Source organism: Colletotrichum jinshuiense, chromosome 3 (assembly GCF_051148585.1).
Source record: "Colletotrichum jinshuiense chromosome 3, complete sequence".
In the NCBI taxonomy this organism is placed as follows: Eukaryota; Fungi; Ascomycota; class Sordariomycetes; order Glomerellales; family Glomerellaceae; genus Colletotrichum; species Colletotrichum jinshuiense.
The window spans coordinates 5559731-5574768 of record NC_139310.1 but is presented as its reverse complement, the minus strand read 5'-3'; the positions used below and the strand labels follow the sequence as shown (position 1 = coordinate 5574768).

General features: G+C 49.9%; 3 protein-coding genes across 3 annotated transcripts; 2 read left to right on the top strand and 1 right to left on the bottom strand.

The window, feature by feature from the left end:
* Positions 1–2446: 2446 nt before the first annotated feature.
* On the top strand, positions 2447–4039 carry EsH8_III_001467 (uncharacterized protein; the record flags this gene model as incomplete). The annotated part of the gene is made up of 1 exon (XM_083263192.1): positions 2447–4039. The coding sequence occupies one exon, from the start codon at positions 2447–2449 to the stop codon at positions 4037–4039; it is 1593 nt and encodes a 530-aa protein (XP_083123679.1).
* Positions 4040–8448: 4409 nt separating this feature from the next.
* Positions 8449–10209, top strand: EsH8_III_001466 (uncharacterized protein; the record flags this gene model as incomplete). Its single annotated transcript, XM_083263191.1, has 1 exon — positions 8449–10209. One exon carries the CDS (start codon positions 8449–8451, stop codon positions 10207–10209), a length of 1761 nt encoding a protein of 586 aa, XP_083123678.1.
* A 632-nt stretch (positions 10210–10841) lies between these two features.
* Positions 10842–12686, bottom strand: EsH8_III_001465 (acyltransferase 3; the record flags this gene model as incomplete). The annotated part of the gene is made up of 1 exon (XM_083263190.1): positions 10842–12686. The coding sequence occupies one exon, from the start codon at positions 12684–12686 to the stop codon at positions 10842–10844; it is 1845 nt and encodes a 614-aa protein (XP_083123677.1).
* Between the last annotated feature and the right edge of the window lie 2352 nt (positions 12687–15038).

Here is a 15038-nt window from a genome sequence, read left to right as displayed (position 1 = left end):
AGATTTGTCCTTCCAAGCAGGGTTCGGGAGAAGCAGCAGGTCTTGCGCGTCCGGCGAGCTGCGTCGTACATGATTGATGAAGTCGACAACAGTAAGAAACTCCTCTTTCCTTGCACTCGGGCTGCCGAAAAGTGAGTCAACATGATCTTCCCATGGGCTGTCGACCATTTCCCAATATAAGCGGCCCTCTAGAACTGCACGCTTCAGTTCGTTCAACATCTGGAGCTTCCAGAACATGCGCATCACACGTTGCTCCTCAACCCAGGAAAAGGGACCAATGTTCCGCGGTTGGTATTTTTTCCAGGTGCAGTGCCATGTTCTTTTGGCCGACTCGTAGGTGGCTAAACCTTCGACATGGGCCGGGGTGATGGACAAGCATCGGTTGCGATAGTGTTCGAGGCAGGCAGCCGTTAAGAAATAAATGCGTCGTATAAGCAAAAGAATGCTTCGGATAGTCTGACGAGACTGTCCCTGTAACGAGATGAAAAGAGGTAGGGCAGGATTGAGAGACGATTCTTCGTCCTTCTGACGGTGAGCGCATTGGCTTAAGAAATTCTGAAGTGACGATGCCGGTGCTGTCTCCGGAATTGTGGTGCGTATAATACCAACAAGTCGGACTAATTCGGACACTTGGGGTTCCATGGAATCGGTAATGGCATGTTCAAGGGCTTTCGGTCCAATTCCAGAGTCTTCGAATAGGCGCGAGGCAGCTGGGCTAGCTACGATCAGGTGGTATATTGACCTGGCATCGCCGATGGACAAGATGATACGTTCATGGATTTCGGGCGGGAGCCGCTCGAAACTAAAAGATGAACCCGGTGCCATCACGAGAGAAACCAGGGCGAGCTGTTTAATATCGAGATGGATGTTGAAGCAATAGAGAATGACTCGGCAAATTTCAAGGGGCTGTGGATTTAAGTACGTGGGCTACTTGCTGCTGCCTACAGAGGTAGGTATTTTCGAATATAACTCAACAACCCACCAGCAGTAGTAGCATAACAGCGCTAAACTCAAGCATTTAACGGTTTGTTCTAGCTACTCTAGGCTTGTGGGACTGTGGGTGCCTCAGGGGAGCCACCATTCCACCTTTCACTTCACCTCGACAAAACAGTCAATACAACACTATATTGCCACCTTGCTTGCCTTCGTCCCGTTCAGATGAGCAGTGTTTACTGCCCACAGGCTCAATGGCTGAGTGTAAGCCCTGTAAGGTGTAATAGTTATGGTGGTATTTTCTAGAAATATTGTCACAGGACACTGACAAGACCTTGGCGAATCGCTGACCCAAACCACTATCAACCCACTGTCAAACAGCTGTTCGCACCTGCAAGCGGTGCGTGTCTTTAAAAGATGGAGTAGGCTACCTCTAAAAGAGGGGATCCCGCCCAGCTCAATTTTAGGAAAACCAAGAATTATCGCAGCTGGACGATTGGCATAAGTCGCGGAGCGCAGCCCGTACGGTCCCTAGAGCAGTGTTGATGGCAACGCAGGCATATTTGCCTGCACTGGCGGATCCTTTGATTCATTGCCACAATTGACCGCTGTCGGCCACTGTTACAGATGTCACTAACAAATGATCCATTGTATCGCCCTTGAGGTAAGCCTCCAAATCAATTAATTGCATTTCCACTTGTATTACGTATACAATGTAAAACCGGCGCAGTACGTTATGGATTCTTGCGTTTGTTCATTCGCCATTCTAAATCTAGCAGTCAGTATTATCGACGTTGACGTTACGCTTGTGTATAACTCTGCCTCGAAGCCCAGGCACTGCAACGAACAATAAGCCATGACCTATCATAAATTGTTTACATATATCGAAGTGCCGTACAGTTTTCCAACATAGACTTAATTGACCACTGCATGTGTTTCACGTCCTACTTTCTGAATGCATTGACGTAGGGACTGTTGGGCACAACTTATTTTGCCACAGAACCAATCCTATTGTGTCTGTGCAACAACGCAAAGGTGGAGGGGTTCTGAGCACAGATAATTCGCCTAGAAGTTCGGAGCGGGATACCGAAGCTAAGCAGAGACAACCTGCCATTTAATTTCCAAACAGGAAACTTGAGTCGCCTGCTTTCCCCGAGTCAACCTATTATTGCGGGAATTGTGAGAATTTCTCCCCAGAGACAAGGGGCTGTACCCGCAAACCCATGGGGTCATTTCCAAGAAGACAAGATTATCCTTGCTGACCACGCACTTTTAGCGGTGCTTGTTACGGCCCTTGGCAACCGTTATCTACACTGCTAGCGATACCGGAAATTTCGGTGTGGGGTACTAAACCCAAGTCAACGTCGGCGACTCCCTTGACATCATTGCTGAGAATGAACCCAAAGAGGGGAGAGACGGGGTCCGCTTCAATAGCTGCCCTTTTTCTTCTCAAAATTCTCTGTCGCCCTCTCGGACAACTTACCAAGAGCCATCTCTGTTCATCACGGGCAAGATGATGTTTCAAAGCTCTGCAGTTGTCCTGGCAGCCCTTGCCGGGCCCGCCTCCGCTAGCTATGCCTTCTACGTCGGCAAGGACCTCACCGCCGACGGGAGTGTCATGGTCGGCGGTACCGGCGAGGAGGTTTCCTCCCACTGGCTCCAGCTGTTTCCCGCTCGCGACCACGCTGCGAATGCAACGATTACTGTCGGCGTCACGGAGAAGGCTAGCATTCCCGGCGAGCTCTTCGCCATTCCCCAGGTCAATCATACCTTCCGGTATATGTCGATGGAGTACTCGGACTTCGAAGGCTTCCCTGCGCCGCTCACCAATGGCGGTCTCAACGAAAACGGTGTGACTGTCCGTGACGTCTGGGCCCAGAACCGTGAGGAACTGGTCAATATGACACCGACACCGCAGCACGGCATTCAGTACAGCGATCTTGCGCGCATCGTCATGGAGCGTGCGAAGACTGCACGCGAGGGCGTTGAGATCATCGGCGATCTGATGAACCAGTACGGCGAGGCTACGTATGGCGGCAACACCCATCTGATCGCCGACAAGGACGAGGGATGGGTTGTCTGGGAAATGGCTGGCGGCAAGAAGCTTTGGGCAGCGGAGCGTCTCAAGACTGACGAGGTCCGCGTTCTGTACCCGGGTTACATTGAGGACTTTCCCACAGACTTCGCCAACAACTCTGATTACATGGGCTCTGAGAACATCGTCTCATTCGCCGTTGAGCAGGGATGGTGGGATGCCAACAGCGGCGAGCCGTTCAACATTTTCAACGCCTACGGCGAAAAGGGCGAAAACATGACGGCGCGTGACGGCGGTTTCAAGTTCATGTCACAAGCGGCTCTTGAAGAGGCCACTCTTGAGATGGTCCCCCTCACCGAGGAGAAGCTCATGGAGCGCGTCCGCGACAAGCGCATCTCCGACGACGAAGCCGGCTACGGGCAAGTCGTTAGCCTAAAGGCAGGCATTGACTCCGATTTGCTGCGCATCTGGAACGCTCCCGCGACATCCGTGGCGTCTCCTTTCGTGCCATGGTGGCTCGGTGTTAATAGCGTCCCTCCTGAGTTCGGCGAGCACCGGTATCTTACCACCGGTGCCTCTGGCAGCTTCCTGAACCCCGACTTCCAGCTTCAGGAGGCAAGCGTCTTTGCGGGCCGTATTTTCAAGCGCGTGTTGTACTACATGTGTTCTGCTCCTGACACCTACCACCCTATCGTCACACAGATGCTCACCGGCTTCGAGAACCAGAGTCGCAGTGACATTGACTGGGTTGAGACGAGCGCCAAGCTACTTATTGAGAACGACGAGCGCGACGCTGCACACTCGTTGCTCACGTATTACTCCCACAGCAGAGCCGCGAAGGCTCTTGAGCTCGGAAAGACCATTACCGATGCGCTTGACGGTTACATCAAGTTGACCGGCCAATGGCGCAATCCTGTGGGTAGCGAGATCAATGATGCCGGCGAGGGCGCGGAAACTGTAAACTGTTTGGTTGGCTATGATCCCGACCAGCCTATCTGGAAACAGCCTGCGCATCCCACCAAGCGCAGAAGTGTGAGAAAAGAGATGATTGTTCAGCGCCATTGGAGATAAAATACTTTGTCAATAGTCTGATATGGATCAAAAGCCAATAGCGCACATTATAAGAGATGGTTTGTATTAAGATAATGCCGACTAATACAACATATATTCTTCCAGCAGCTCGGTTAGCTTTTATGAGTAAGCTCATAAACTTAAGTATCCTCTATTCCACAACAATTCAATGATTCATGAACCAGATGAGTTGCCGAGAACAAAAGTATACATTTTGGCACATGACAGTCATGGCTGCAACGTGCATAACAGAGATGTGGAAGGGATAGATGAATGGCCGAGAAAGACGGAAGCAAACCACGAGGCTGTGTCTGTTCTGGCCGCTGGAATGCGTAAAACAAGATCCATACCCGGTGGCTTTACTTTTAGTAACCAGAACCTTTCCAGTGGGCCTGACAGCTTCGGGCTCAGTTTGCATGAAAGACTCGGATGGTTGACTGGCTTCGTTTCTTCATATTGGACATTTTTCCTTTCAAGCCGGCTGTTGGAGATACAGCCCGTAACTATTCAGATGCTCAGAAGGGTTCGATGTGAATGGAGGCATGAAGGAGATCCACAACGTCTATGATATCTTTGTGTGTGTTGCGATGAGACGCGATACCCAAAACAGGTGGCCACTGATTTTATGGCACCAAAGTAAACACGAACAAGGGAATGGCAGCATTGCCACGAGCACTATTTCAGGTAGTTGCAGGGTTGCGGTTAGTTATGTCCGATGTTAAACGCATCGTCCTACGGCGCATCCGTTGGTTGTCCTTGTGTCCTTTGGCCCCTGCGCATCCGCTGCTATTACGTTGGGCTTGGTGTTCTATTTTTGATTTCTGACATCAGTCGAAGTGAAGGAAGATTCTGTGGAAGATGTGATCGGTGATTCACAAGCCTTGATCTCCATGACTGACATCCATTATCACAGTTGATGCATCTTCCTGATTCATATTCCAAATAAAAGCTACAAATGAAAGCTCGTCTGACTAATTTCGCCACAAGTACCTCAACCCAAGGGGGCCGAGGCGTCGGTAACAGTGGGCCATTGATAAACTGCCAACAAGATGGAGGCCATTGTATATAGTTGAAGCATTGCTCGTTTTCTTCCGGTCTCTTCATCTTCTCAACGCCGCACTTTCATAAATATTTTCCCGTAGAGTCATCTTCATATTCCGGTGATAAAGCATCGCCGTCTTGGATTCCGACTGAAGTAACTTCATTTCAAGCCACCAGATACAACAGGAAAGCCCGCATCCTTAGCACTGTGACGTGATTATCCACGCAACCCATTCTCCAATAAAACCTGGGGGGGATGAATAAGTTCCTCAGAAAGGCGCGCCCTGGGGCAATGCTGCAAAGTATGGCATGCCGTCATCCAAGAACAGTGCTTTCTTACTAGTGGGACGAAATAGACAGTCGAGCTTACGTATCAGGCAAGCAGATCCGAGTGACATGACTAGCAAACTTGATCGAGCCTTAGATAATTCGATTAGCGATCTAATTCTACCTAAGTAGTCATAAAGTAGGCTTATTATCTTCGGTTACTTGGAGAGCAGTTTACCGAAATGACATAACTAGGATTTAACCATAAGAACTTCACCAGCTGCTGGTTAGACTGCTTTCAAGCTTAGCTCTGTAGTCCGCGGGAAGAAAACCGCAGCCATCATCGATTGTTTCCATTGGGTCTAGGCGGGCGCTGACGAAATAGTGCTAGCAAATGGATCACGGCGGATTAATGGCCTTTTGGGGACCCTCGTTTGTATCTACCTTATTAGAAGCACCGGGATGCTGAATGTTAGAGTAGAAACTTCAGTCGACCGATTCCGCATAAAGATCTCTGGCCACGGAACACAGTTTACAGTTTGCAGGTGAGCCTGAATTCGATTGGGGAGCCGGGGAAAGTTTTGGTCCAACTGAAGTCACTATAGTCCGCGGTGTTTATTGGTCGGGGTGCTCAAAGGCGGCCTCGACTTTCCAGGATATCTTAGAAAATTAGATAAATTGGCAAGAAATTCTTGGTTATCTTAGTAAATTTGCGACATGTAGTCATCTGCGGCCACAAGATGTGCGCCCACACCAGCTAGAATGACAGTAGCTGCGAAACGGCACATGGTTCGGGCTGTACGTCGAGGATCTCACAATGAACGGCCAGGTTATACCAGTAAATTCAAGTAAAGAAAGGCAGGAACCGAGTACATTCAAAAATTAATGATCGGGGGTGACGATGATTCATTCAGTGGTCTTGAGATCAGTATGAATGCTCCGTGTGTCTCGGGGAAGTCCTCGCCGATATTTTGCGCTAACAATTGACGCAAACAAAAGTTCCATGGCCTTTTGACAGACCCATCGGCCCATTGAAATATTTAACCACCAAAAAAAATCGTGATCGCACCCTGCCGGAAAGGCCCGAACATGCGGCACAGCTGCCATGGGTTCTGGTGCGTCGTACCGAACGTTCATTTACGAATTGTGGGGCTTAGGTAGTAATGTTCCAGACCGCAGGGGCCGTCCAACATCACATATCACTTTTTCCATGTTAGTTATTATTCGTGTTGGTTCAAAGTTCCCTGCGATCGGATGCTCGGAACTCGCGCCAAGACCAACGTTGAAGCTTGTACATCCTTCCAACCTTAGCGTAACTGACTCAACTACTCTAGAAGCGAACAGACAAGATGCAGTACCACCAGGCTACGCAGGAACCAACCGCAGGATCCACCCAGTGGCCTGCCGAGGTGTCACCAGGTCACTAGGGTCTTTTTGTAAGTGCAATATTGCAATACGGCCTTTTAACCCAGAAAATATTGTTTGTCGTTCGATACCCAAACAAATTGACCATTTCTCCGGTCAATGGTAGTGAGTATACTTGAGAAGTCCTTTGATAGCGGGAGATGTGCCTATCATTTGCGTCGAGACTTATAACTTATACGCAACTCATATTAACAGGATTCTGTCCACGCCAGTATTCTGAGTCTTCCACGATTAGTCTGGGCGTTCCTGTCTCATTTCTTTCCAAAAGCTGCCATTAAGTTGTCTTCTACTTTACAAATCAGCACCAACAATCATTCTTCTGAACTTCTCTTCACCAGAGTCATCTACTAGTCCTCGATCAAAACACCATCTTGTTACTCGGCGTTTTGTTATTACTCTTCGCCCAGCTTGCGTTAGCTCACCACCGGGTGCTTGGAACTCGTACGAGCCAGTCGCTTTTAATCTCGCGTACAGACTGCAATGGTGAACTTTGGGTGCTAAACAGCAGTTAATATTCCCGTCAAGGGCAACAAGGTCAAAGCGTCTAACCTGAAGGAGAGGTCTTACAGGCCGCTCTCCAAAGCATAAATTCTCTTTACAAACAAGTCCTAGCGACTTACTACGCTACGTCAATCAGCTTCACCAAGGACACCAGCGATGTTGTCACGTCTGTAGCAATGTTTGTTTAAGCAGATCAAGAAGGTTGAAGCCGAGCACCGAGAGAGGAATAAGAAGAGACTTATCCTGGAGATCCTTTCTATTGTCTTGTTTGATCTTTCTTTTGTTGGAAAAGCTATAGGAGTCGTGTTTGGCGGGGTATCGATGGTGGCGCGTATGGCGGTACTCATCGGTGAAGTCGGCAACGTTGCCCTTCATGTGCTAGATAGACATTTATTCTAGTTGGGCATCGTGATTAGATAGCAAGTGAGGCCAACGGCAGCGACATACCACAATCAAGGGTTGAGGATGGTGGAGACTTATGATCAAATCCCAAGACTGCGATACACAGCATAACCAAGAACGATGAGACGGGGTCCCGAGTTACGTAATGCGTAATGAAGTCAGTAGCCTAGGAAATTTTCTTTCTTAGATCACATGCCAGAGTCAAGAGCCAACAACGATACATCCATCCACAATTTTTGTCGTTGATTTTTGTATTCATGGGTTCGCAACCCTGCGGCCGTGTCCCTTGTACCATGACCCGTGATGGTGGGGAACCATCGTGGCTTTAATTTGCCATGCAACCAGGGGCACAGGGATCTCGGAGCCCGGTTCCGTGTTAGACTCGGTTCTAGTATCGGTTGGTGGCCTTTCACATTTAAACTTATACGGCACACATATCCAACACTAGGGACATCCGTATCCCTTTCCTTCCTAAGACCCGTCCCCCTTGAGTCCAACCTGCTTTCGACCCAGCTCTGTCATTCGCAGCCTCCACACCATTGAGCCTCCTCATCTGGCTGCGTCCATGGTGCCATAAGACTTGTACAATGTCTTTTAACTTTCATCGCCGCTTCGAATTGCTGAGATGTGCTGCTGCTCGTCGCAGGATAACTTCCACCTCCCTGAGACATCAGGGAGTCTCAGCCCAAATCGTTGCATCATTTCACCAAGCCGCTTTCATTTCCCGCCAGCACCGCCGGCTTCTAGAACACCGCCGATGGAACATCCTCCAGATGTCTACGTTGTCTAACAGTCCAGTCTCCGAGGTATTAGACGCGCCTAAGGAGTCCCCACGTGAGATGACGTCTTTCGAAGACTTTGTCGCCAGTGAAAAGAACAAGAACTATCAACTCTTAGCTGCTTTCAATGGAAAGTTGGTGCCAGACAACCCCCGCTCTGTGGCAGAGCACTGCGTCATTCACGGGATCCGACATCACGAGGATTTCGCCAAGTCACCAAAAATAGACGAGCTTTGCTCGTCAGAAAAGGGGAATGGAGTGTACGCCAGGGCTCGCAACGCCCGTCTTATCATGAGCAACACGATACCAAGAATGTCCACCGCCGCAGTCAAGCCTTACTGCATTTGGCATCCTGATGTTGCAACTGAGGACACGTATCGGGAGCTTGCCCTGCACTACCCAGATATGCGTTATCAAGTTGGACGTGCTTGTGCTGTTGCGGGCTATAATACCTTATACGGCGAGCTTAACTTATTACCTGATATTTCTATTGCAGAAGAAGCTCGGGATAACGGTCACTTTGACATCTTTGAGGCTATTGTCAGCCAAGATAAAAGATATGCCGTCATGGATGACTACACTCGTACAGTCAATCTCGAATCTCCTAGAGCCGGGTCACTTAATGGCGACACTGCCGTCCGATCGACACTCTCCGCCGCCCGATCAACAGTTTCCGACGCCATTGTTGAACACCCGCCAGGCATCGATTTTGGTTTCCTTCCTGGTTACAAAGTTGTACAAAGCTATGATAATCACTACTTCGACATTGAAGAAGATGCTCACGTCAACGCCAGCGAATTCGATCCCGAGAGAGTGAGTTTAGAGAGCGAGTTTGTTGACCTGGTATGGAAAACGCTACCTCGGGATCTACCCACGACAAAGAAGGACGCTCTTATTGTTGCAGCCGCCTGGGATGGCAATATGGATCGCTATCAACGTCTGCGCCGCCCAAAGACCGTCCCAAACGAGCTCTCGGCCGTGATACGTGGTGCATATCACCACACGCCCTTTGCGAGGTGGTTAGACACCTGCTTAGACGACATCTTCCACCGAAACGAGGCGTGGTACGTGCGACAGGCTGTACATGCCCGTTTTATCATGAACAATGATCTTTCTCGCATCGACAGTAACACAGACGGCGACGACCTGCCTGCTCTCTTCTGGTGGCCACACATCCCACACGAAAATACTCTGCGGGAGTTGGTGTGGAGACGCCCCGACTTCAAGCATCAGGTGACACTCGCCTGTATCGTCGGTAACTATCAAGAGCTGTTTGACGAGCTTCAGTCCGAAGTTAAGCCATCGCAGTGGCAGTGGGAGGTTGCGTGCCAGAGTCCAAACACCCATTACTGCGAGACTGTTAAGCGGCGCGCCGCCGAGGAAAAGGTCAGAATCTTTCACGAACCCGTAGTGTATAATCGTCCCGGGTCTGAGGGCCACTGGAGTAGGGAGTACCTGCGGGCTAACAAGGAGCCGTCTTCGGTTGAGCGGGCGTACATGCCTGAGAGCATTTGCAATGAGTCGGGTTGCCCGGAAGACTGGGATTCTTGGGAGGACCCGCTCGGAGACTTGCTCAACAAGGGAATGCAGGATCAAGTAGCTCAGTGGTCGACATTGATCAGTGCAACGGACGAGGCGAGGAAGCAGAGTGGCACGTTGTACTCATCCGTTGCTGACGTCGAGCGCCGCAAGACGCCGGGACCCGAGCCGAAGTTGCGGAAGGACTTTTCGTCTCTAGATGACGATGATGATTAAGACAGTCAACTATAGGGGTTGCCGATAGAAGAGGAACAGGATCGCGCGGCAGTGAATACTTGGTTGGTTGGAGGTCTGTTTGCAAGTTCTGTAAGTTGTAGTCGAGGCCACGTCATGTACACTATTGCTATCTGTAAAAGAACTCATCTCTAAAACAATATCTGGGCCCAATCAATACCCGTGTGTTATATCTATTCTTACAAATCGTCAAACCATCAAACCATAAAAGCACCTCTGCCGAAGATTTAAAGTGAGTCAGAGTCCAACATCCTTACGATCGCAGCATTTTCTTGGTCAATCTACCTTATGCCTATTGCAATTAACAGGGACGATGCTCTGCACTTAAGCCAGCTCAACACCAACTCGTCCCTAACTCAGGCTAAAGAAGCAACAGCTTAGTTCCAAAGGTGGATGATAAGTTCTGGAGAGGTCTTGGGATCGTGTTCCACCTCTAATCGAATCTGATGGACTCACCAGAGCAAAGCGGGAACATCCACAGCGCTTGAAACATACCAACTGCCGGAAAACTTTATTCTGGTGCCTTTAATAATGTTCAGGGTATCATGACATTCTAAATTTATCAAAAGAAAATCAATACTGAAGCACATCCTTCAGGTAACCTTCCACTGCGTCTATTCTTTCACCATATTTTCTACTCTCCTTCCGACGGTTGCACTCCAGGCGTCAATCTTCTTATACCACCAGTCTGATAGGTAGAGTGATACGCCCAACAAGATGACCCAGCCAACCACGAAACCCCCATTGCGGCCAAAGCTTTCAAAAAGCCTCGGCATGATCCAGAAACCCAGACTGTGCAACACCGGTCCGTGAACAAGATAGAATGAGAAGCTGATCTTCCCAAGATACTGCGCCAAACGTCCTTCAAGGATTCCGCGAAGGGAGGGGCTGTGCAAAACACACGGGAGTAGCAAGAGGGCGCCCATTGCCTGATAAAACATCCAGCCTGAGAGGGGTATGTAGTATCTCGGCACGAGCGAAGACAGAAATGTGAAGCCTGGCGTCCACTCGGCACCGGCATCCGGGTAAGAAAGCAGATAGAGCGCCACAATGAGGGCGGCCCAACGAGTCGCTCTCGACCGAAGTGCCGATTGCCCAAAGCTGGCTTGGCGGCCCTTCCTGCCACTCGTAGCCGGCGGCATTAACGTCCGGTCATCGGCACGCCGAATGTCCATCTCTGAAAGAAGCGTGCCACCCATAAACGTGGCCAAATCCCAGCGTCCCATTACTAGGCTGTAAGCAGAGAGAATCCCCCCAAAGCGCAACCGCCACTTTGCTTTCAGGGTTGCTGTACCGAGAAGGAAAAGGTAGATGAACATGGATCCGCGAAGTTCCATCGGGATTGTGAACGTATGCGGGTCGTATCGCGTGTGGTAGTGGCCATAGTTGAACGGGTTGGCCCATTCCACATAGGCTCTCGTGAAATTCTGGAGCGCATAGGTGATGTTGTCGTGTATGAAGGGATGCTCTTCCCACGATCCACCGAGCTGGACCCATGTGAAGTTCATTGGGCTCGTAACATTGGTTGAATTGGCGTCGTTATCGAGGACTACTGGCGCCGAATGTAAGTGTAGTAAGTCGTGGTATGACGACTTTTGCTTCGTAGGTTTGTTTCCGTCATCCTCCATAGTGATGTTGATTGCGGTTGCATTTATCCCATTCGTCTCATTCCCCAACTTCAACTTCGCTTCAATGTCATCAGCCAACTTGTATAGCATTGCAGGCATGAACAACTGCGATGTGGCATTCAGGCAGAGTGTGTTGGTTTCGTTGGTCGTAATGTTACCCAAGAACGCTGGAGTTTGCAGCCGGAGATATTCAGCAACGCCTGCCGCGCCATCCGCGGCAAAAGTACCATTAACGCAGGTGTTATTCAGTTGGGCAACCGTTACAGTGCCATTGATGTACCTCGAATCTGGACCTTTGTAAATATCATCTTCGGATCGGAAAGCACCCATTTGAGCTAATAATGCCACCAAAAACATGCTGATAGTAGGGGGGATATAGAGGCGGAACACGCGTCTGAAGACAGAAGATGCAAGACCCTGGTATGCGGCCTCGATTCGTCGTTCGTGTATCGCCCTCAGTATATGTCTACAGAGGACGTATCCGGAAATGGCAAAGAAAATAGCCACCATAGGGCGTCCACGCTGTAAGAGACATAGAATTGGCAACGAAGAACGCTCAAAATAAGGCTCGGGTGAACCGGGGGGCATTGCACCGTAGCCCAGCATGATGGCTGGCGTCCAAGGCCACAGGAAATGGTAATTGAAGACGAGGAGACAGGCAATGCCGCGGAGCCCATCGAGACATTTGATTTTGTCTGCACTCTTTCTCGTCGAGGCTGTGTTTGAGGGTTTCTCTTCGCCGCCCTCTTGGTCGCCGTACCCGCTATGCTCTTTGGGCCGAGTGAGCATGTCTGACTGCCCGTCCCGCGCCCGCGCGGACTCGTCCCACATGATGCCTTTTGTTCTCGCTCGGCTGCTGCGAGCGAACATGCGGGTTGAAAGATCGCGTTTTTACAAGAAAAAGAGAGTGACAAGGTAGACTGAAGCTGCGGCCGCGGTCATCTAGAAGCGAGGCTTAGTGAATCGCTAGAGTGCGCGGACGATGGCAATCGAGATAAGATAGTTGGATGAACAAGTGGCCAAAACAGGAGAAGCGCCTTTGGGAGTTCTAAATACGACTTGGTTGGAAGCGAGAGATTGGTCTGGGATACCCCTGTCCGGCTATGTCATCTAGCCAAGACAACCTTTGCGAGCCCCTGAGCAGGCCCCATCTTGGCTCAACTTACCTGAGAAGGGCCCCATAAATACTGTGATCATGCTGTTCAATGAGCATTGCACATCGGATTGTCCTGCCACTTTCTCATCCACACAAAACCGACCTAGGTACTATTTTTCATGAAACTCTGGTTATCTGGACCGCAATCGTCACTGCAACACGTGTCTTTGCATAGCCTCCTGTGCGACCATTATTCAAAGTTTCCTCAGAGCTGTGGCTTCCTGTATGCAGACGCGTCGGATTCCCCTGGGCTCGATGTGCCCCAGGTGAAGTCGGTCCACCTTGCCGGAATCGCGGCCCATTTCAGAGGGCACTCGGACCCATATTTCCCTCTGGAGTCCAAGCAGAATCAAGGCAATGAACGCCAAGTTACGTCGGCAGTTCCATCTCGGCCACCCGGACCCGGAAAACTGCCGTCCCGGACGAGATCCCGGAGGAGACTACTGAGGTACCCGAAGAAGCCGCCTTCGCGTGTGTGATTAGTCATGTCATCGAAACTCTGCGCCACCTAGGACCTTCGAAAGTTCGGATACAGTATAACTTTGCTGATCTCGACACGTGTGACCAATCCAAGAGGTCGCGTTGCGAATAGCTTCATGCCGATTAAAAAGTGCGAATGCCCAGTTTGGGTCATTCATAATGGTTGGTTGCTTCACAACGCCTTATTGGCCTAAACCAAGCCAACTATTGAGAATGGATATTCTCTACTTCTGCGGGGCATAGAAGGAGGTTCAGAACAACGAGCAGAGTGCCGTTTTTTGCTCCTTCTCTGGCGCCGCTTGTCGGGCTTTTCGCAAGTTGCTTCGATTTTGAATGCCGAAACACGTAGGAAATTCAATCCCTGGGGTGCAGGGCACGGAGAGAAACTTTGGAAATGTATTACAGTATTGTGATCCTAACGGCAGCGCGTTTACAGAGGTCAAAACATCCTAATTGACCTAAAGTGGACTCAGCATTGCAGCGTTTCTCGCATCCATCGCGGGGGTTTCTAGGTTGCATCTGACCAAAGCTCCAACCGGTAGCCTGCTCTTGGGATATCCCGGCAGATTTGAAACGGCAACTTTTTTGGAATAACGAGCCGAGCACCGACCAACCTGCCTGGTGGTCTGCCTACTTGAATCAAGTCATACGAACTCTGTGAAAATGAAATAAAAGTAAATAAAATATTTAGGAAAGACCCCTTACGCTACAAAATTGCAAATCCTGCAGGTGGTATGTCGTTCACTGTTGGTGGCGCACGAGCTATGAGCAAGATTCCTTAATCTTTAAGTAGACACGAGTTGTTCAGGGAAGTATTTGCTTGCCACTTGTTAACGACAACAGACAGACATCGTTGTGGTGCAGAGTGATTGTGTCGGTTAGCTCGAGAACAAGACTTGTTACGTCCACCACTCCTGAACAGACTGAGTTGAGTACCATCAAAGTCCACATGGCAAACGTGAAATGACCATGTCGCGAAAGCCTTGCCTTGATATTCAGCAACCTCTGTTCTCAAGATCACTTCTCACTCGTAGCTAATTGCCTAGAAATCGTGAACATAGGCGGAGTCTCCGTGTTCCAGACTATTTCGAACAGGCGGGTCAAGAACCAGATAACAGAGAGGTAGGGCGCAAAGATCAGATACTGGCCGAATACAAAGACTTTCTCAACTCGTAATTGGGTGTGTGTCCTGATACCGAGTAAGTTTCGTCTCAAGGCCAGCTGAGCCCATCGCAGATCTGAGACGCATCGGACGAACCGGATCAGCTGAGACGCGAGCAGAGAGGCTGTGTTAGAGTCGCTACGACCATTGTAGGACCAGAAACGGTAGATCATACCGTCGTATGTGAACCCACTCCCCGGATTGCGGCAAGCCCTAAAGCTTGGCAGGCTGAGGGCCGAAGTCTGACGCGTACCTACTCACGGGCCTGGAAGATATGCCAATACTGATTCGAAACAGAGTTTAATTGTCTATTTCAATAGCCTCGACAAATCATCGCCTTCATAACACTATGTATAAAAGCCTTCACACTTCTATCCTCCATTCT